At 32.6% G+C, this 21,578-nt stretch overlaps 1 protein-coding gene and 2 pseudogenes across 1 annotated transcript; all 3 read right to left on the reverse strand.

Moving 5' to 3' along the window:
- LOC110429166 (zinc transporter 5 pseudogene) overlaps positions 1–290 on the reverse strand; it is a 900-nt pseudogene extending 610 nt beyond the window's left edge.
- Positions 291–8,375: 8,085 nt separating this feature from the next.
- On the reverse strand, positions 8,376–9,379 carry LOC110429457 (lysM domain receptor-like kinase 3 pseudogene; annotated as a pseudogene).
- A 349-nt stretch (positions 9,380–9,728) lies between these two features.
- LOC110429456 (lysM domain receptor-like kinase 3) lies at positions 9,729–17,571 on the reverse strand. The gene is made up of 12 exons (XM_021445510.2): positions 16,806–17,571; positions 15,797–15,830; positions 15,672–15,676; positions 15,401–15,559; positions 14,739–14,929; positions 13,891–13,980; positions 13,233–13,326; positions 13,002–13,153; positions 12,823–12,914; positions 10,622–10,760; positions 10,243–10,341; positions 9,729–10,153 (listed from the first exon to the last, which is right to left on the reverse strand). Exons 1-12 carry the CDS (start codon positions 17,449–17,451, stop codon positions 9,989–9,991), a joined length of 1,866 nt encoding a protein of 621 aa, XP_021301185.1. The 5' UTR covers positions 17,452–17,571; the 3' UTR covers positions 9,729–9,988.
- Positions 17,572–21,578: the final 4,007 nt, after the last annotated feature.

The raw sequence follows: 21,578 nt of genomic DNA on the forward strand, positions 1-21,578 counted from the left end.
GATAAACCCTGTCGACAATATCACACCAGCTGCAAAGACTTTGATTATGAAGAATAAATTCCTTTCGGGATGTAAAGCTTTGATAGTTTTTCCAAGTAGGGAAAGCAAACTCCTATTGCTCCAGCAACAAGAATCGAAGCCATAGCAGCCATCTTGTATTTGAGCGCTAGAGGCTTATTGCGATCTCCATCTTCAGGTTCACAGGTACACTCCCCTCGTGCTATGGAAGGGAGTAAGATGAGAAAAAAACAAAGGAATGTCAAGAGCTGGGTTTGCTTAACGGTGATCATGGCTGGAACTGATAACAGAATTTTGACAACAGAGTGAACAAGGAAGTGTTATTTACATAAAAGAACTAGCCAAAAGTCTAATGAATTGATGACAGAGGCAGGGAACATATGGTCAGCTCATAGTGAAGACTGAACCCTCTGTGGCATTTAAATTGTAAATTATGGAAACTAATGAGCTCATCTTTCAATATATTTGCTGTAATTTGAAAGGATTTCCTAAATTAAAAATATGAGTATTTGCAAATTTAAGAGAGGAGCATGCCCGAAGAGTCGGGGATCTTGAGAACAGCTAGAGGTGTTGGAAGAATGTCGACATAACTATTAAGAAGAAAATTCAAAGCTTTCCCATTATCTTAGATTGGTAAAATTCAAACAAAATGTTGGCATTCTTTCGACCATTTATTTTTTGCCCGGAAGAAGATGGTGAATTTTTTTTTCTCAATGAGTGCTGGTATCTCATTATATGTAAGAACACATTATAACGCTCTAAACATAAGAACATTACAATGCCAACAGGGGAGATAGCCTTATAAAGGCCTATGGAGAAAGGATGCCAACGAGAAGAGTATCGCTAATTTTGAGGCACTCAAATTCAAACTCGATTAATAAATAAATACATGAACCGATTAATAAATAGATACCCGAACTCTATAATTAATCGAATATTTTTAAATTCACTATTTTATTTTGAACTCTAATATATACTCAATACTCGATAATTATCCAAATTCATTTAAACACCCAATTATATAAAAAAATTATTAAAATACTTTTCATGGATATCCAATTATCAGAACTCGAATCCGTACCCATATCTATATGTAATAATATTTTCATCTATAATTTATATAATTCACTAATAATTAAATTTATAAAAGCACACAAATAATAAAATTTAAATTTAAATAATAAAAAACAAATACCTCAAATATCAACTTAAATAGCTAAAAACAAATATTCAAACAATAACTTAAACATTACAAGTTTAATTAACTATATGGGTTTGTCCATGAAATTAAAAAAATAGCCAAGTTTCAAAACTATTCTAACCTCACAATTTCTTTTTAGGTATATATTTTGTAAGTTTATATATAAATAAAGATATATATTATAATTAATAATTTTATAAGTTATAACATTGGTAACTTTAACACAAAATTGAAAGTAAATAAGTTTATATTTAAAGTATATATTAAAAGTATATATATATATATATATAATAGTAAGTATATTCCTTATAAATTAGCATAAATAGAGTATATATATTAAAAGATATTACAAGTTACTCAATAATCATAATTTTATGAATTAATTTAATTAGCAAAATGTGTATGTCTTTAATTACATGAAATTTTAAAAAACAATCAAGTTCAGGTATCGGATATCCAAACGGTTATACCCCTTTTAACACAAAATAGAAAGTAAATATATTTATATTTAAAATATATATTAAAAGTATATATATATAATGGTAAATATATTTCTCATAAATTAACATAATATATAGAGTATATATATTAAAAGATATTATAAATTAATTACTAATCATAATTTTATGAATTAATTTAATTAACAATATGTGTATGTCTTTAATTACATGAAATTAAGAAAAAATCAGGTTCAGGTATCAGATACCCAAAGGGTGGTACCCACCCCCTAATTGATTATGTTAATTTAGTAATTTTCCTATTAATTTATTAATATGAAATCAATTTATGAAGTTTTAAATTTTCATTGGGTTCAATGGTAGACACATACATATATCTCCTAAAATGGTAGAGTACAAATTCCATGTTTCACTTAATTAAAAAAAAAAAAACCTCCACTACTAGGGGATATATATATGTGTGTGTGTGTGTGTGTGTGTGGAAAAGTAAATATAGTTAAAGACTACATCTCTTATAATGCAACTATATCTAAACTATAATGAATCCTACCTACATATCTTTTTTGCACCTGACATCTGTTTTTAGCATTTTAATATTTTTGAAGGATATTTTGATTTTTCACTTCTTGTTTTCCTTTTTTCCTCACTTCACTCTTTTTACCTATGTTTGCCTTCTCTTGCTTAAATAAGTTAGTGCCTAAATCCATAACCTTGTCTTCTTACTTCGTTCTTTAGGCTTAATTCATCTTGGTGCCAATTAGATTGGGCTTAAAATCTCTCTGCTAACTTAATAGGGATTAATTCATATAGGTGTCATCTAGATTGGGCTCAAAATCTCCCTTTCTAACTTAACTGGGTTTAATTCATTTTGATGCTAGTTAGATTGGGCTTGTAATCTATCGTGCCAACTTAATTAGGCTTAATTCATCTTAGTGCCAATTAAATTGGGCTTAAAATCTCTCATGCCAACTCAATTGGGCTTAATTCATTTTGGTGCCAACTAGATTGGGCTTGGACTCTCTCTTCATTGGTTGTTTATGAAATTTAATGGACGACTCAAATCCTTTTTCACCTTAATAAAGGTTTCGCAACATGCAAACCTTTTAGTTGGGTGAGTTTAAACTTTTAAAGCTTAAAAAACATGTATTAGTTTTGACTTTGCTTGAAAATTTTCCATTTTGATGTTGTATGCCATGTGCATGATTTGACATGTATGCATGATTGAATGATGGAAGAAAATGATTCTCATGCCAATCTTGTCATTTTGTTTTGGGAATCTTGAAATCATACTTTAGTAATAGATATGACCAAAGGCTAGCTTATGTATCAATTCAAATTTGATTTCACTGATTCCATATTTCCCGATCATAAGAACCTGCCTTGCAAAGCATCCTTCTCATTTTGCTTAAGAAATGATTTTGTCCTTTTCAAATATGCTTGTCCTATCAGAATGAAATGATAGCAAAATCATAAAAATAGCTTTCCTTTGCTTTCAAAAAAAAATCTTGAATTTTGACAAAATGACAACAAATATTGCCACACACAACTTTGTTCATGATAAAAGATAGTTAAACCTTGGAACAGAAATATATCGATTCTACACTTTTCGTATTGAAGTGATAAAATATCCAATTTTGAAAAAATATGTGACATTTGGATCTATTGAGAATTAGTGATTATTACCTTAAATGACCTTGGTTGGGTTGAATCACAATTCAATCTTTCAAATGGATTGGATAGCGGATCATGGTCTTGATTAACAGCAAAGCTTTCATCACTGATGGAGAAAGGACGAATTAAAGTTTCTTTGTCTAAGCTCATAAATGAAACATGATTTTTTGCCTTAAAACTTGTATTGTTTGAGAATCAAATTTTTCATAAAAAATATTCATTTCAAATCAGAATCAATTCTGACACTCTCTTAGTCTCAAGAGGTGTGGCATTTTGATAGATGTCAACACTAGCAATTAAAGGCTTAAGATTTGCAAGGCTATTTTAAAAGAGAAAGGTTCAAAGTTCAATATTAATTTTCTAACAAATCTTGAATCTTCATTGGTATTTGACATTCTTATACATTTTAGATGTCTCAAATGCATTTTAGTTGCTTTAAATTGACCTTAATCTTATGCTTTTTATTACAACCTTGATCGAAATCATGAGTGGCTTCACGAGTTCCCATTTTTGCTTTAAATTTCCTTTTTAAGTTTTCACCTGATAGATTCATTTCTCTCTCATTCTTTTTTTTCATTTTTCTTTTTTTTTTTCATTGCTTCTCTCATCCATTTTATTTCATTGATCATTCCATCACGCTCTTGAAAAATTCAAATTCAGTTTAAAATGGATTGAAGGATTCAAAAGAGTAATTTTGACAAAGAAAAGAAGTCAAAGTCTTGTTTCCTATGTGATGATCTCTTTTTATAAGAAAGCTCTTCAATTTAAATATCCACACTTTTGATAAAAATGGAATTTTTCAAGCACATGATGTAGGTGATGGTTATGGGTTCTAAAAAATGAATACAAAGGCTCAAAACAAGTATTTAAGAGTAATTAAACCAAAAACCATTTTTTGTCATGTAAAGGACTTTTTTTAAGACATTTGTCTTTTTTCAAAGCATGCTTATTCCAACATTTCATTTCTCCCTTTTTTTTTCCTTTTTTGTATTTTTCTTGCAATTTTCATTTTGATGGATTGAGTTCAAAATTTTCAAGAACTCAAATTTGCATCTACCTCCATAATATAAAGGATATTCATTTTTCCCTTGAAATGAATCTTCTATTACCTGTGCTTTTGACAAAATTTTTTTTATATAATTACCCTCCAAAGTAGAAGGTGATCTTTTATTAAGATGCATTTTAGAGAAAATTCAATAAGCTCAAAGGTGGTAGCAAGTAGATAATTTCTTATTTGTGATGGGAAAATGAACATGGTCATTTCTCCTCTCAAATATAGTTACTTACATTGAACAGCAATCTTTAGAAAGAATTTAAGAGCAAAGGTTGATTTTTTTTTCTTTTGTGTGTGTGTGTGTGTGTTTTTTTTTTTTTCATTAGCATCATTTGAACATCTTAAGTGCATGATGTTACTATGAAATTTCTTTCATCATTTTTTTTGGGTTTCTTTTTTCTCTTTTTCGGTTTCTCTCCTTAACAACTCAAACTTGAATCACACTTTCCAAAATGGAAGAACTCATTGAGAATGTTTTTCCTTAATTAACCACTCGAATGAAGACTCAAGTGACAATTCTGAACAACAAAAACTCTTTCAAAACCTTTAGAGATCTCACATCAGAATCTCTTATCATGATTAATTTTTTTCTTAGCAAGAATTGTTTATATTGTCTTTGTCAACTAAGAGAAGGAAAGGACAATTTTCTAAACTAGGGTATCTTGAAGGTATTAGGTAACCTTATTCTTTTAATCATCATGCCCCATAATACAAGTGAAAGACAGCTTAGGAAAATAGATTGAAAGGTTCACATTTATATCCAATTGAAAGAATTTGAGTGGTTTTAGCATATTTGAGGCTTTGAAGCTTTAGCATAATCTTGACACTTATCGAATTGCTAGACTTAGATTCTTTACGAAAGTGTTTGATTTGCTTGTTTTTTTCCCAAAATATAAAACAAAGAAATTTTACAAGTTAACTACTTATGACATTGATGATCATTGCCTAGACAAAGACCATCGTCATCTGGTATAAGGTTGATAAAAGTTCAAGACCTTTGTTTCCATTTGGGTTCACACTCTCGAGTGACCTTTATTCAAATGATCGATGTTAGTGGTATTTGGAGAAATAGTTTAAGAATGCTTGCAAGGATAGGTTTGTTCTAAATAGTAACTATCAATTCTTTCAAGATCATTTCACACTTTAATGTCAAAAACATTAAAACTTCAATTACAAATTTAGAAGTTTATATTTCTTAACAAAGTCCTACTCATGCCATGCTCATGAATACAAAATTAGTGTCAGATTGAATGTGTGCTAAGAACGGAATTTAAACAAGACAGTATATGTGGGTGCCTGCGCATCCGTGTATGACAACGTGCATGTGCTTGTATGCTCACTTAATAACCAAGCTGCCTTGTTAGCCAGGTAAATCTGTTTCATCAGGGGAGACTTGTTGGAAGCCAAATATGTATGGTCCTTAACTATTATTATTAATTCGTTTGCCGTTGCCTTAGGTTAGTGAAAATCACAGTCATCTTCCTCTAGTGCCATGTATCCAAATGTTCCTACCAGGCGAGTGGGTGACAATGCTGCACTTCCAGCTTTGGGGAACATTTTTGCCAATCCAAGTCCAAGTTACAGTAATGGTTCAGAACTAGTACGCTCATGTCTCATCCACAGTCAGCATTAACAGGCAAGGGCATAGGGAAAATGAAAGCAAACATGTTTCATGTTTCACAATAGAAAGGAAAGCTATGATCCTCAAATGGTAAGATATTCAAGTATTTGCCATCCCAATTTAAAAGGATGGAACTCATTCTTTCACAAATTTTTTCTAAACATGACTAATGCTGGTGACATGTGCTGACTTTTTCTGGAACTCAGCCAAGAAGCCATTATAACTCATGTACAATAACCCAAAACATCATATACAGAACATTCTTCAACAATTTACTAATAACAAATAACAAATGTGTGCAACTACCGACCTGGCCTCTTAGCTCTGCATAGTAAACAGAGTTCTCCATACTAGAACTCAACTGATGTGTCAATGATATCGTCTTTATGGCCTTTTGCTTTACAGCTAGGAGCTAAACACCCCCAACCACCCCTAAGGGGATAAAGAAAAAAAAAGGAAGAGGAAAAAATCAGTAATTGAAATTATGTCAATCATCATCTACTTGATCTTTTCAAAAAAAAAAATCATCATCTACATGAGACATCTAATGACTCTGTTCTTGAAAAGGAAAAAGAACAAAAGAAAAAAGATGTTAAGAACACAATGATTCTATAAAAGCATTGCTTGATAGTGGGAACAGGTTGAGCCATTTAGTCAAGAGCAGATAGAGATGACAGTCCTGGCACTCAGTAAGGATGTGAAGTTGCGAGTTGCGAGCTTTTGAAAGGAGAACTTTAGGAACGAGGACCTACTAAAAGCATGATATCTTGCTCTGCCCCAATGGTACTAAAAACCAGTCCTTGTGATAATTAATCATCTATTCATTCAAAATGGATAACAAGTGATTCAATACTTGCAAAAAGCAGTAAATTTGTGTAGCGTTCTTCAATTCCTAACTCATCAAACAAACATAAGGGGAAAGTGGACAGAGAAATCTGGGTGAGGGGGACAGAGAAAATGTACCATCCCCAGCTTGAGCAGGTAGAATTTTGGGTGACTTAGAGGGAAACATTGCCCACTTCAGCTTCTTCTTCTGATAAAAGCCAAAATATAGAACACGTCCAGCCAGCAGTAGGAATCCAGCTACTGCTGTCGAAGATATCCCAGCAACAACCATACCGGATAGTCCTACTGAACATACATATAAAGGAAAGCTATGAGCTCAAAGTATACGATCAAGGTTTGAGTATAGAGCTTCAGCATGCCAATATACAAGTACTGATAATCCTCAGAAAGCCAACATTCAGAGAGAAGGCAACCACCTGCGCTGCAAACTTGAAAGAAAGGAAAATATATTTAGGAAATTTATGAAGGATGCTTAGATGCAAGAATAAGACATACTAATAAATTTGACCACTTGAAGACTAGAATAATGGATGCTACCTGGACCTCAGGGGTCGATAATTACCACTTGCATCTGTAAAGAGAAGTAAAACTTTGGTGAAACAAGTTGAGAGCAACACATGAACACTCAGGATCTAGAATATTAGATACAAGATTAAGCTAATAATTCAATAATAGCAATATACGCTAGAAATAAAAATTTACAATTGTTGCAAACATAGTAATTCAATATACAAACATAAAATTTTAAGAATTAAATAAACATACAATGTATTAAATAATTAAAATTTACATTATTTAAATAATAATATTAAAATAATACTATTTACTATCATCTAATGTTGTTATTTAATTATATGATCATTTATATCACTTAAATATTAATATTAGAATATATATAAAATGTTAAATAACTTATTATTAAATGCTATAATTATATAAAACATGTAATATTATTTAATATATTAAATTTTATTAAGTAATTATAATACTAATTAATTTTATTTACTTTATAATTATATTATTTAATACAAAAAATTTTAATATTAGATTGTTTCATATGACGAAAAGTAATTTAGTTTAGAATAAAAAATTATATTAATAAATAATACTACAATTATATACTAATGTTAAGTAATATTATTTAATCATTATTATAACAATATTAATAAATAACAGTGAAATATTATATTATTAGAACATTATTAATACTAATAAATTATTAAATTATTAAATAATTGAATTGATTGAATAATTATTACATAATTAAATTATATAAATATTTAATTATTAATAATTTTTTAAATTACTATATATTGAATTGATTGAATAATTATTACATAATTAAATTATATAAATATTTAATTATTAATGATTTTTTAAATTACTATATCTTTAATAATTAAACTATTAAATAATTATTAAAATTATTAATTAATTATACAACATTAAGTAACAAAAAACACCAAATCAACTTAAAAACCTTGCTTACAACAGAAGAAAGTCACCTTAGGCTGGAACAAAAATCAAACCATCCCCTCCGCTAAGATTCACCACCTCATTGTAGCTCTGCACCAACACTCCAGCATCCTGGGAAAGATTGGTCTGAGTCAGCACAGCTTCCAAAGTCTCCCTGGGTAGAAGCGGGTAGGTGATAAACAACCCGTAATTCTTTGAAACAGAAGTATCACCACATGAACAGTTCACAGTCACATTCATCTTATCATTTTCAGCCATCTCATCGGCATCATTCGTGTTAGACCGCTGCAACCACTCCACCGTGGTCAGGTTGGAGTAGTACAAAGTGGCGATTTTCTCGTAGGTGTCGCCAGACTTAACCTCGTACTCGAACACGTGGCCAAGGAATTCACCGTTGATGCAGTCACAAGGGAAGGTGACGTTGACCCTGGTAAAAGCTTTGAGCCTATCTTCGCCTTCCACTTGCTTGTTGAAATCCAGGATGGCATCGGCCACGCCTTTGGTACAATCTGGGAATGCAAAACCTCGGATATGAAGGTTACGCTTGTGTTTTCCCAAGCGTAGTAGGATGCTAATGCTAAGTCACACCCTTTCTTGTATTTTGATTCTATTACGGTAATGGAAAGCGAGACGAAGAACAAACATTGAAAACGCAAGCTAAATCTTAGTAGAGTCATCTTTTCTTCTCTGTTAGTGGTGAAGTAGCCTTGGTTCTTTGATCTTCGTTTTAAAGTTTAAACGAATTTCCGTGCTTTGGTTTGTGATAAGCGTTTACTTCCACCAAGTTTCTTAGCATTGATTGGTTTCTGTTCCAGCTCTTCCACATTGAGGAAAGTCGTGTAGGGACCGCTTTAGCCACAAACAGACGCCCAAATTTGAGAAACGGAAGTCAGAAAGTGCAACACAGTCAACTAATAAATGGACTGATGATTGAAGTAGTCTGGATAGAAGAGGTAAGACCAGTATTTGAAAGAGACCCTGGAATCTGGCGAGAAGTTTCCAAGTTGAGATAAAACTGGAACGACGGGTTTCATCCGGTTATATGCATCATAGCCTCATGAATCTCATATTCTGTAGATTCTGAATTTCTACTTTTGGCAATGGGTTGGACTTTTAATTAACAAAGCCCAAAATAGGTGTTGAGTAGTTTCAAAAGCTGAAGACTCCACTAGAATCTAGAATAAGAATCTTCCTGGACAATTGGCAAAGTTCAGCTTCGTTTATCAAAAGCCTTTAAGCTTCTAAACTTGGCTAGGGTTCTAAAATGATTTTAGATTGTATCTAGTATAATAATTTCCTGGGGCATGCTGCTTTAGCGTCATTGATTGCGTTACTTCTCTTGTGAACAAGAGCAAGTTCAACTACATAAAGGGAAATAGAAGCTTTTGGTCTATAATAAAAGAAATTCCATACTTTAAATCAGTAGTACATATATCAATTTTCCTATAGTTACATTGATTTTATTTTCATCGGATATTTGAAGAACACCTAGCAAAAAAATGCGTCTTGTATGTAATTTTTTTTTTAAAAAATAATGATTTCATGCGACATATCAAGAAGTAATCTCAACGATTACATTTACAAACATCTGGAAATGGCTGTAGTGTAATTCGCAACAAAAATACCTTTGCAATGCATTCTCTCTATCGTCCTGACATGAGGTTGACAAGAGCGTGATTTTCGTAGAAAGAACCAACATCCCAATCCTCTGTTGACGACGAGAGAGTCATGAGGGCAACCACTATAGACCTCATGCTCGGTCGTAGTTGAGGATTTTCTTGTGTACAAGCTTTGGCTAGCTGAGCCATCTGCAAATCAAAACAGCCACCAAAGCTTTATCAAATTGAAATCATAAAATGAAAGTCCTAGCACATTATTTCTCGGAAACTGCTCTCACCTTGAACACAGAGTCAAGTGGGTAATTATCTCCAAGCCTCTGATCAATAAGTTTGCAAAGCCCTTCTTTAGGATCGGGCTCATTCAGAGCATCCTCGAACTGCAGAAGGAGAAACACTTATCAAACTATGCTCATGGGTACTTTTTGCTTAGGGCCCTAATGAGTAGTTCTTTTCAGACAGGCAAACCCCACAGTGGCTCAATTTGTGCTAAACTGATTTGCTCATAAAATTACCCAAAAAATTGCATCATCACATTTTAATTTTGTCTGTTCTTACTCAAACCACATTCCAATTATAACAAACATAATATCTTTGGGATTTAGCCCGGCTGTCACCACTTTTTATTAATTGAAGTAGAGGGATTGAAAGAATATTAACCAGAGCAACAAGACCCTTCGATTCAGCAACAGAGCCATTTTCCTTGACAATAGCTTCTTTAGCAGAGATAAGTTCATAGAGCACAACCCCAAAGGCATATACATCTACCTTAGGAGAAACATCACCATATTGAGCATATCTGGACACAAGCATGAATAAAGTCAGTCCATTTTCACATGAACACAAACTGTTAGGCAACAGGCAAAATTCCTTACTGGAATACCTACTTGCAAGGAAGGCACATGGGGTTAATTAACAAAACTAATTTGTTGTTTATCCCAGAGCTAATATATTGTGATTTTAGCATCTTTGCACCTAAATTCCTACTAAAAATGCATATTTAGCTTTGAATCCAGTACACAGTTAATACCAGCAATGAAATGTACCCAAAAAAGAAAAAAAACTGCCGTGCAACCTAAGAGTTAAAGGTTAACAAATATTGATGTTATATTTTTATGGGTAAATTACAGAAAAATACCATTTGGTTTGAGGTAAATTAAAGTTGCTCAGGTTTAAAACTTGACACTTAACAACCCTGTGGTTATTTCTATTCCTTGTCTTCTTAACACCATTAACTTTACTTACAAGAATTTCTAGGTTTTTATTTTATTATTACATTAATTTAACAAAAAGAGATTCTAGATTTTTTATTCTTAACGGTGTCAAGAAAAATTCTAGCAACAAAAAAAACACAGAGCAGATATGTGTCATAATTTAAACCTTAGGGGGCAAATTTATTCTGCCTTGTAATACATTTTAATTTCTTCATTATTCACGCTTTTTTTATTTTCCAAACTACAAAAAGAAGGATATCATATAGTGCTTTGTGTTAACAAAATCTAACGTTTAAAAGCATGTTAATATCATGCCTATATGATCGCAAAATTATGTTCCATACCCTCTCCTCTCATGTCTAAATCACATGCATTGAGAAAATTCAAGCCAAATAATATAGAAAAAGTTCAGGTTTTAGTTTTTGAGGAGATGTTTGAATGAGCAAGGAAATTTTTTCTATAGAGAAGCATAATGTCCAATAATAAGGACATAAATCTACTATCGATATTGCTCATTGAAAGTAAAACCAAGTAAGCCGCCATATACTTGTAAGTTTTCCAGTTCCCACAACAATAATACAGAGTTCTCATCATCATGCGAGAACTCAATAATTTCTGCTCACAAGTGATAACCAAGTCAAATTTAAACACTTCCATGACAATTATGTTTTATGGCACCAGGTCAAATTTTACAGGATTTCATGCCAACAATTTGAATGGCATCCACCCAGTTATTACTATAACCTCTCCAATATCCTAAACATAAGCAGGCAAACAATCACACCCAAATATACATTAAGATTGAATATTGCACCGCTTAGGAGCTGGTCATGGGCAATTTCAGGGATATTCACTATTTCATTCAAACAGAAAAGCCATATTTGTAAAAGGTTTAGTTTGGTTTAAAACTAATTCAAAGATAATTACTTTGGTTTGCTTAGCTACAAAATCAACAAAACCAAAATCCAAAATTCATATACACACACATCCTACACCCCATAATAAACACAAATTAGTTTTTGCGAAAGAAAAAAAAAAGAAAGACATTGTTATGTAGGTGCCTGTGTCTACTATGTATGTTCACAATCAGTTATAAGTATATTGATTTGCCTTCTGAACTGAATTAATATGAAATTTAGTAGATAGGTTTTTTAGGGCTTTGTTTTTCAGAATACCCAAACAAGAACCAAACTGAATTAGCAATCAAACCTAGCAAAATTGATTTGGTATATTTTGGTTTCTATACCTAATTTTGTTTAATTTGATTTATAAAATTATGAATTGAATTATCCAAACCAAGCACTGCACACCCTAGATGATGCCCCTCTGGTCACAAATTCGTTGATGAGGGGCCATTACCAGATACACGGTCCTTAACAGCAATTGCTGTTGAGTTGCTAACATTAAGTTAGACAAAACAGAAAGTTATGAAAGCCCAACAGATATGTACTTAAGATGCTAACATTAGATATATCATGCTGCTCACTAACTTGTCTATGGTATCATTGGTCTCTTTAGTCATAAATCTATTGACAATGGGACACTTAGTCTAGAGTATCCAATTCTTGAACTTAAGTTTGGTCTATAACAACAATGGCTAATGAGTTAGCAATTGCCTCAAATTAGAAAGAATGAAGTTTATCTTACTCTGGTGGCATGTATCCAAACGTTCCAACAAGACGTGTGGGTAGTGATGCACTTCCAACTTCAGTCAATTTTGTTAATCCAAAATCTGCAACCTTCATTAAAGTTAAAAAATGATTCAGTGCAGAAATTACAAGAAGCTTTCAAACAGTCTACCTGATGAGAGAACAAAAAAAGTTAACCTTTGCATGGAATTTTTTGTCTATCAATATATTAGCTGATTTAATGTCACGGTGAATGTAAACAGGGACAGTATGCTCATGGATATATTCAAGACCTCTGGCTGAGTCAAGGGCAATTTGCACTCGAGTAGACCAAGGAAGTGGCTCCCTGCCTGGAAATAAGCAACATAAATCCATTAGTACGGCTCTGAGTCAATGCCATTACAAATTATTCTGCATAAGAGGTCTCACTTGAGCCTCGCAAATGCTGACTAAGATTGCCATTCTCAATGTATTCATAAACTAGGAAAAGAGAGCCTTCAACACAGTATCCGATTAAGCGCACCTGCATTGGATGTCAAAATTAATATTCACTTCAAACATATATAACAAAATAAAAACTTTAGGTGGTCATAATTGCAAAAGAAAAACTAATAAATAAAAAGAAAGGCCACTATATTGAGCTACAATGATTGAGAAAAGCTAATAATTTTCATTATCTCTACATAGCCACAACTGAAATCAAGGGTTAACCCACTTCAACTAGATACATTAAACTTTATTCAATTATTTGTATCATATAGCATACATTAAGGTAACATTAGGGACAGTAATGCATGAATTAACTGTGCCATAGGTGGATACAGACAAATCCTGTGACTCATTCTACTACAGACAACTTAATTTTGGCCTTTGGCTGTTGGCCTATGATGCCGCACCCAGAATATTAACAAAATCTTCTCCAGATTTAGAGATAGGAACAGATTCAAGAATGCTTTCTAGTTAATGCCAAACAATCACTCGAAGATATGTCACCCTTTAAATTTCAGTTTGCCATTAACTCTCAGAAACTGAATACAATTTCACTTTGTTAACCTTTTCCAAGGAGGAGAAAAAGAAAGTGAATTACCAGGTTCAGGTGATGAACATGTGTTAAAACCTTCAATTCAGCTAGAAATTCTTTGGATGCTTGCATATCCATCTTCTTGATTGCAGCTTCCTGCACAGTAGGCAATAAACAGAATAACTGACAATTGGAACCAACATGGCATGGCAATGGGTCATTGATGCAGGTTTATTCAGCCATAACAAGCATTTAACAGAGAAAGTTGCAAGTCCACAAAAATGCATGTGTGCATAGTTATTCGTATATCTTTTTTAAATGCAAGGAAGACCAGAGTTGTGTTTCTCTTAATATGGGAAGCGGCATATTCATGTATCTGCAAAACCATTTACCTATAATCCAAGCAAAAAAGCCTATGGTTAACAGAGTCATTCATTCTTTTTTATATATGAATCTTTTTATGCGCTTTCCTCATCTTGTTTAGATGCTCAACTCTACTCATCAGCTTGAGCTCCATATCCAATTATCCACATGAAACATTGGCCAAAATTGCAAGCAAATTGTGAAGGCAAATGAACATCCTTCAAACTAAGTGACATTCTGAATTTTAATCCTCTTAAACTCTGAACCTGGCTAGAAAAGGTTTCTTTTTCACCTCAATTAAAAACAGTTAATTAGCAAAAAATCCAAGTGATCTCTTCTGCGATCTACAATTTTTCCCCTCAGACACACAGTTCTGGTTAGCAACCTAGTTGTTTTACATTAACATGCCAGATGTTGAGTCCGTCTCTGAAACTTAGTCAAGAAGTAAAGCTAATAACTTAACTAAACATACAATCACCAAAGCACCAAAAAGAAAATTTTCTTCTAGAGTTTACCAATAAAAACTACAAAGTATGAAACTACATACAGACCTCGCCTCTCAAGTTTGCATAGAAAACAGCCCCAAAGCCACCTTCACCAATCTTGTTAGCCATACTGAAATTATCAGTCGCCTGGGCAAGTTCTTCATATGAGAACTCAACTGATTTGTCTACAGTAATGCCAGTAAGGCCAGGAGAAGCGGCAATGACCACAGTTGATTGTGCTTCTTTACTTCCAGAAACTAAACAGATCACACCAACAAAGAAACATAGAGAAGAAAAGAAAGAAAGAGTAAGGGTCAATCAGTAATAGAGATAATTATATTCATGATTAGTGATTTTGTTCTAAAAACAAACAAATAGATAAAAAAATAAAAGGTGTGAGATAATTTTGAAGCATTTATTCAAGAACAGTTCAGATGATAGCCCTGGCTCTCAGTAAGGATGTAAAGTGCAAACTCTTGAACAAAGAACTTTAAGAAAAAAGAAAGAAGAGTAATAGCATGTTATTTCACTCAGCATTCTGCAATAAAGAGCAGTTTTCCAAGTGGTTTTGCTAATTAATCACCTATTTGAATAGCATTTGCAGAGATTCAACTGGCAATGCAGTCTAAAAGGACTTGTAAGAAGCAACAAATTTGTGAAGTGATCTTTAGATTGCCAAATCTCATAAACAAACAAACAGGGAAAGGGGACAGAAGCAAGGGGGTTACCATTCCCAGCTTGAACAGATGGATCTTGGGAGGCTGCTGAAAGTAATGTTGCTTCCTTTACCTTCTTTCGGAAAAATCTAATATATAGACCAACTGCCAGCAACAGCAATACTGCTATTGCTGCTACAGATATCCCAGCAATAACTCCAGCGGAAATTCCTGCTCATATAAAGGCAAGCTATAAGCTCAAAATATTAAAAAAAAATCCAGCCAATCAGCATCCCAATATCATAATAATCACAAAAGCAACATGCAGAGAAGGCCAAACCACCTGTGCTGCAAAACAGAAAGAAAGAAGAAACATGTTTAGAAAATTTATGAAGGAGTCAAATGCAAAACAAATGATAATTATGCATTAAGATATTTTAGTTTAAAGTTTAAAGTTGTAGAAGCTACCTTGATTTCAGTGGTCGAAAACTATTATTGTCATCTGCAAATAAACAAAAAAAAGAAATGCTTTAGTGAGGCAAGTTAACAATTATTTATAATACCCAGGCTAAGAAACCATAATGCCACACCCTTCTTGGTGTTTAAAAATCTATAAGTTGAGCATATTGTATAAATTGCACAGAGTACTTTGATGAACAACCTAGAAATGAAATAATTTCATGTATTTGACAACATTTTCATGCATAGATATACACCCAAGCATAACCTGAATGATTGTAGTGAGCCAAATGAGTGGATAGCTTTAGATGACAGTGAAAACAAATGTTGACATCATTTAGAAAATGTGTAAACTCCCCATCACTTTATACAGTGACATAAAAATTACCAATTTGGTACTTGAAAAATCACTGACTGCAAGTTTGCAACTAAACTTCCTTTGGATCAATCCAACTCCCACTTTCTTTTTGATCAACCCAACTCCTATAGGGTGAATCTCAGAACAGTGTTAACGTTAACAAGCCTATGATCAAGATACCAAGCTGAACTGCCTAAGCTTAATCTCTACTATCTTAATCTTCCCTCCATCTCCAAGGGAACCACCCAATTGTCGGAAATTGAAACTTTTAGTTTCGAGATCAGGAGAGGGATTGGGTTTTATGAGAAGGAAGAAAACTACATTTCATTTATAACTCGAGCCCACTGGACTTTCACATATAATAGGGAAAAAATGGGCATGAACAGCTCTACTTTGTTAAATTACATAAGTAAATAATCATCTAGAATTACAAGCTAGACACTGAAATCAAATCTAAAATTATTAAACTCCATTCCCAAGTTAGCATCAAATTACTTGTTCAAATAATCATCTAATTTCCACGTTTTTTTTTCTTTTAATTCTCTTACAATATCTGAATTTCCACGTTTGACACCAAAATCCTACAAGAAATTATCCCATTTCCACTTACCTATAAAATTAACAAAACAAAGAATCAAACAAAAATGCTAAAGAAATCACCTTTGCCCGGAATAAACACCAAGCCGGTCCCTGCGCTGAAATTCGCCTGGGGATTGTAACTCTGCACCAACCCTGATAAATCAGATGATAGATTCGTCTGAGTCAACACAGTATCTAAAGTCTCCTCGGGTCGGAGCGGGTACGTAATAAACAACCCGTAATCCTTCGAAATCGCAGCATCACCACAAGAACAATTCACCGTCACATTAACCGTCCCAGTATCTGGTATATTAGTAGGCGGATAGCTATTAAACTGCTGCAACCATTCAACCGTCGTCAAATTCGAATAATACACGGTGGCTATCCTGTCGTAAGTGTCACGTGGCCTAACTTTGAATTGGAACACATGGCCGAGGAATTCGTCGTTGATGCAATCGCAAGGGAACGGAATGTTGAGTCTAGTAGAAGCATCGACGCTGTCTTTGTTGGCAACTTGTTTGTTGTAAGCGAGGATTGTGTCGAAATTAGTTGTCGAGAAAGGTACAAGGCTCGAGTTAAGAACCTCCGACATGAAGGTTAAGTTTGCATTGTCCCAAACGTAGTACGATGCTACGGCTACATCGCAGCCTTTGGTGCATCTTGCTTCTACTGAAAATAAGGAAACTGAGATGAAAAAGAATGAAAATGAGATCAATTTTAGTAACATTTCGGGAATTGAAAACCCTAAGATTGGGATTTTTGGGGGTTTAAGAATCGGAGAGAGGGAGAGAGCTGGAGGAAGTTGGAAGATATTGGAGACCGTTGACTGGAGATGTTTGAAATTTCGGTGATAAAGAAATATTTGAGGGAGAAAGTGATGAGGACGTGGCAGATGATTAGTGGGGTATTTTTGGCTCTTATTTGATTATCGTTCGATTGAATTTCCATTGCCGTGTTGGTTAGGGTTGAGCGCGTCGTACCTATAGCAAATTCCCGCGGTTTTTTGTCTTTGGGGATGTTGGCGACACGCTCGGAAGTATGTCAAGTATAATGTACGCGCTTGGGGAGAGCATTGAAGGCCGCAACACCCGCTGGCTCGGTCAAGGTTGCAGAGTTGCGGACACGGATGGAAATAACTGGTCAACAAATATAAACAAATAGTCAATCGAAAGAATCTGTATTAGTATTATTTAATTGAAAAATCCAAATTCCTATTTTGCAATAATTGGGTCGTTTCCTGAATTATTGATTGCAGCTTCATTTTGAAAGATATATGACTGTCGTTTATATGATTAAATTTATTTTTTATTTCATTATTTAATTATATTTTTTCTTATTTAATTATTTCGGTACCATTTATTAAATTATTATAGTAGCAAATATATCAAAACTTCAATGATGTGGTTTTAAAAAAATGTCAGAACTTTGCACTTTTTAAAAGTAATAAACCGAAAAAAGAAAAAAGAGAAATTATGATATAAATTGAATTTTAATCAATAAAATGTGAAAACTATTGTTGTAGATAGGGTAAGCAAAATTGGATCACAATAATGATATGATCAAATAAAATATCATTTGAGTAAAGTAATTCAATTTTATTAGTCTATTCTGTTTATTGATTTAAAAAATTTGATTCAATTAATTTATTTAATCGATTTTCGATCTTAAAATTTTTGGATTGAATTAATCGAAAAATTAAATCAAACTTGATATTATATATATAATATTTCCAATTTACTATTTATTAAGTTATTGTCAAAATTAATTTTATTATCTTTATTATTTTGAATTTTAAATGTTAGAATTTAAAAATTAAAACTTTTGAATGTTAATTTAATGATTTATATAAAAGGATAAAAAGTTTGTCTTGATTCTTGTGGTTATGAGTGTTAATTTAAAGAATGGTGACATTGTTAATGTTAAATGCTATGATTTATGTGAATAAAAAAATAAATGTTATTTTTTATATATTTAAATTATTTATATATTTTATAATTATAAATAAAATTTATAAATTTTAATATTATAATTTATAAAAAAATAAAAATAATAAAATTTTAATTTTTAAATTTAAAAGTAAATCAACCGAATCAATTTAATCTTTAATTGATTTGATCCTTTCTTTAAATTTGATCGATTTGATCAATTTTGTGAAAAAATTTAATCTATTTAATCCTTGATTACAATAGACGGAACCGATCAATTACGCATCCTTAATTACGGGGCAGCTTTCACCATGTGGTCATGAGAGACAGCGAGTATCGCTTATTTTCGTACTGATGTAAGTGGGTATAACTCTTTAACTAATACGATACAGTTGACAACAGAAGGTGGCTCCGACGTCGTTTAGGTGGGGTGGGTTTGAGGCCTTGACTGGGTACGTTCTTCTCCCGTCTGAGGCGGAACTTTTGGTGCGCTTTTTATTTTTTTCTGTTGGCAGCTACTGGCTGGCTGCTGCAATCAGGTGCACTATTATTGAGGATGTGAATCAAAATATAATAAAAATAAAATAATGATGGTATAAACATTTAGATACTAGTATTTTATAATGAAATATATATATATATATATATTTTTTATAACATTTCTCTCTTCCATACATGATCACGAAGTTTACGAATTTGACATCAATTTGGCATTTTGTCTCCATAGCTCCATCAGGGGGTCAGGTTCTTTTCTCATTTAATTTGGTATCATTATCCATTGTCAAGTTAGCTCCATAACTTATCTCACTTTTGCATTCTTCTTCTTCGTCTTCTTCTTTATTCTTTTGTTTTATTCTTTTAGCCTTGTATAATGTATATATCTAACTAAATTTATTCATTGTTGAATGTGGAGAAATTCATTCATGTTGACATGTATGTGCTGACAATATTTATTTGCTTAACTGGATCTTGATTATTTTGTCTGAGAAGGAAGAAAAAGGAGAAAGAAACAAGGTATAAGCACTTGGAGAAAGAGGACAATACTTGAAACAAAGTTCTCACTCGGAGAGTCACTTAGTACATCTTAATAAATTATTCATTTAACTTAATATTTAAAAAAATTAATTTATTTTTATTAGTTAATTTTGAAAAACATGTTTTGATATTAATGTTTATAAACATTATTATTTGAATCACTTACCCGTTAAAAGTTAATAATTGATATTTGACTTTTTAACATTAACTCATCTTTATCACAGGGTATTAACTTATTTGTCACAATCCAAGGTAATTAGCATGAAAAGATGTTTTAATAACTATATAACCTTGCTTTAAAAAAAAAACTATATAATCATTGATAATCAAGACGTGATTTTAAAATTAAGTGATCAAAATTGAAATTCTCAAAAAATTAATTATAATTTGTTTATTTTTTGAAATACAACAAGAAAATGAATTTTTTTTTCCTTTTGATGTTAAAAGACCTAATTATTTAAATAAAAGAAATAAAAATTTTTACATTTAACTTTAAGCATACAGAGACTAATACAAATTTTTGAATACATAATCACGTAATGAATTGAGGTAACAAAGTCACAAGTTAATAGCCACTCCAAATTTGAGATTTAAACAATTTCTCTCACCATCTATTAACATGGACGTACTATTCATGTAATTACTCCGGCTTAGGATTATCCTCAATGCGAGTTTCAATTAGAGGTATCCATTAATCAAGCTAGGTTGATACGTCTAAGCCTAAGCTCTATGCTTAGTGTATATACTAACTATCAATATACTATCAGTTAGAAAGTAGAAGAATACCATAAAAAATTATAGAAAGTATATAAGAAAATAACCAAGGATTGGAAGAGAATTTATGAAAAAAATGTTCACAATAAACAAGATAAAAACAAAAGTTTATGAACCAAGTCAGGCTTAATCCTACCAAGGCTCGACTTGAATCAGGCCAAGCCCACGAGCCTGGAGAGCTACCTGACATGTGGCTAGGTCCATATGTAAAGCACATTTCAAACAAAGATGTGGGCATTTTCCGTGCCTACCAATTGCGAAGCTAAAAGGCTAAACCGTTTGCACTATGTTTGTCAGGAAGAAAGGAAGATATAGGAAAAAGGTGAGGGAAAAAAAATTGAAGAGAGGAAGGAAAGCTAATTTTGTTCCCTTGCGATTTGGTACGAAAGATGAAAAATAAGAGAAAAGAAAGAGACTAAGGGTAAAAATATAAATCAAATAATTAAGTAAAAGGAGTATATATTTTGCTCTCAATTTAGAAAGATTAGATTTGAAGAGAAAAGAAATTGCAAATTTATCCATTTTCCCTCTTACCAAACAAAGGAAGGGGACAGGAAGGAAGGAAGGAAGGCTTAAAATACTTGGGATCTTGGTTCTAGACAGGTATCTCAGGGGTGCTACTTAATTTGCTCCCAAGTAGTAAAAGAAGTTTGCTGGGTTCATATCTTATACAGTTTATTGCTTCGGTTATGAAAAGTGATGTAAGCATTATATACTTGATGACTTATCTGCTTACGCTTTAAAGCTTCTTGGTGGAATGCTCTTAAGATTCTCAAGGCTGCTTCTTACAATTGCGTTGCTCCTTGTGCACCTTGTTTTGGAGCTGGGGGCTGCTACTGTTTCATTCAATTCACTGTGTCACTTCGGAGCTGGAAAAAGACAAAATCAACTTAGAAGGAAGAGCTGCAATGGGCAGTTAGAAAGCTCGAAGGAACAGCCCTCTTATCTGTCATCCTGAGTATTGCTTCGAGTGCTTATGTTTATCATCTTTGGAGGGAAAGAAACGACAGAGTATACACGCTTAATGCAAAAACCAGTTCCCAGATTTATGACAAAATTGAAGATTGTGTTCGCTCGGGACGTTTATGGCCTGAAGAATTTTGCTCTGATTCTCTAGTAT

Source organism: Theobroma umbraticum, unplaced genomic scaffold (assembly GCF_002168275.2).
Source record: "Theobroma umbraticum cultivar Fairchild unplaced genomic scaffold, ASM216827v3 scaffold_44.0, whole genome shotgun sequence".
In the NCBI taxonomy this organism is placed as follows: domain Eukaryota; kingdom Viridiplantae; phylum Streptophyta; class Magnoliopsida; order Malvales; family Malvaceae; genus Theobroma; species Theobroma umbraticum.

Excerpts from the sequence above, each read along its gene's own strand:
- LOC110429456 (XM_021445510.2), bottom strand. The coding sequence starts at position 17,451 with ATGTTACTAAAATTGATCTCATTTTCATTCTTTTTCATCTCAGTTTCC. Across the intron at positions 14,930-15,400 it reads ATCTGTTCAAGCTGGGAATG|TTTCTGGAAGTAAAGAAGCA; the intron begins GTAACCCCCTTG and ends TGATCTGTTTAG. Across the intron at positions 12,915-13,001 it reads ACAAAAAATTCCATGCAAAG|GTTGCAGATTTTGGATTAAC; the intron begins GTTAACTTTTTT and ends ACTTTAATGAAG.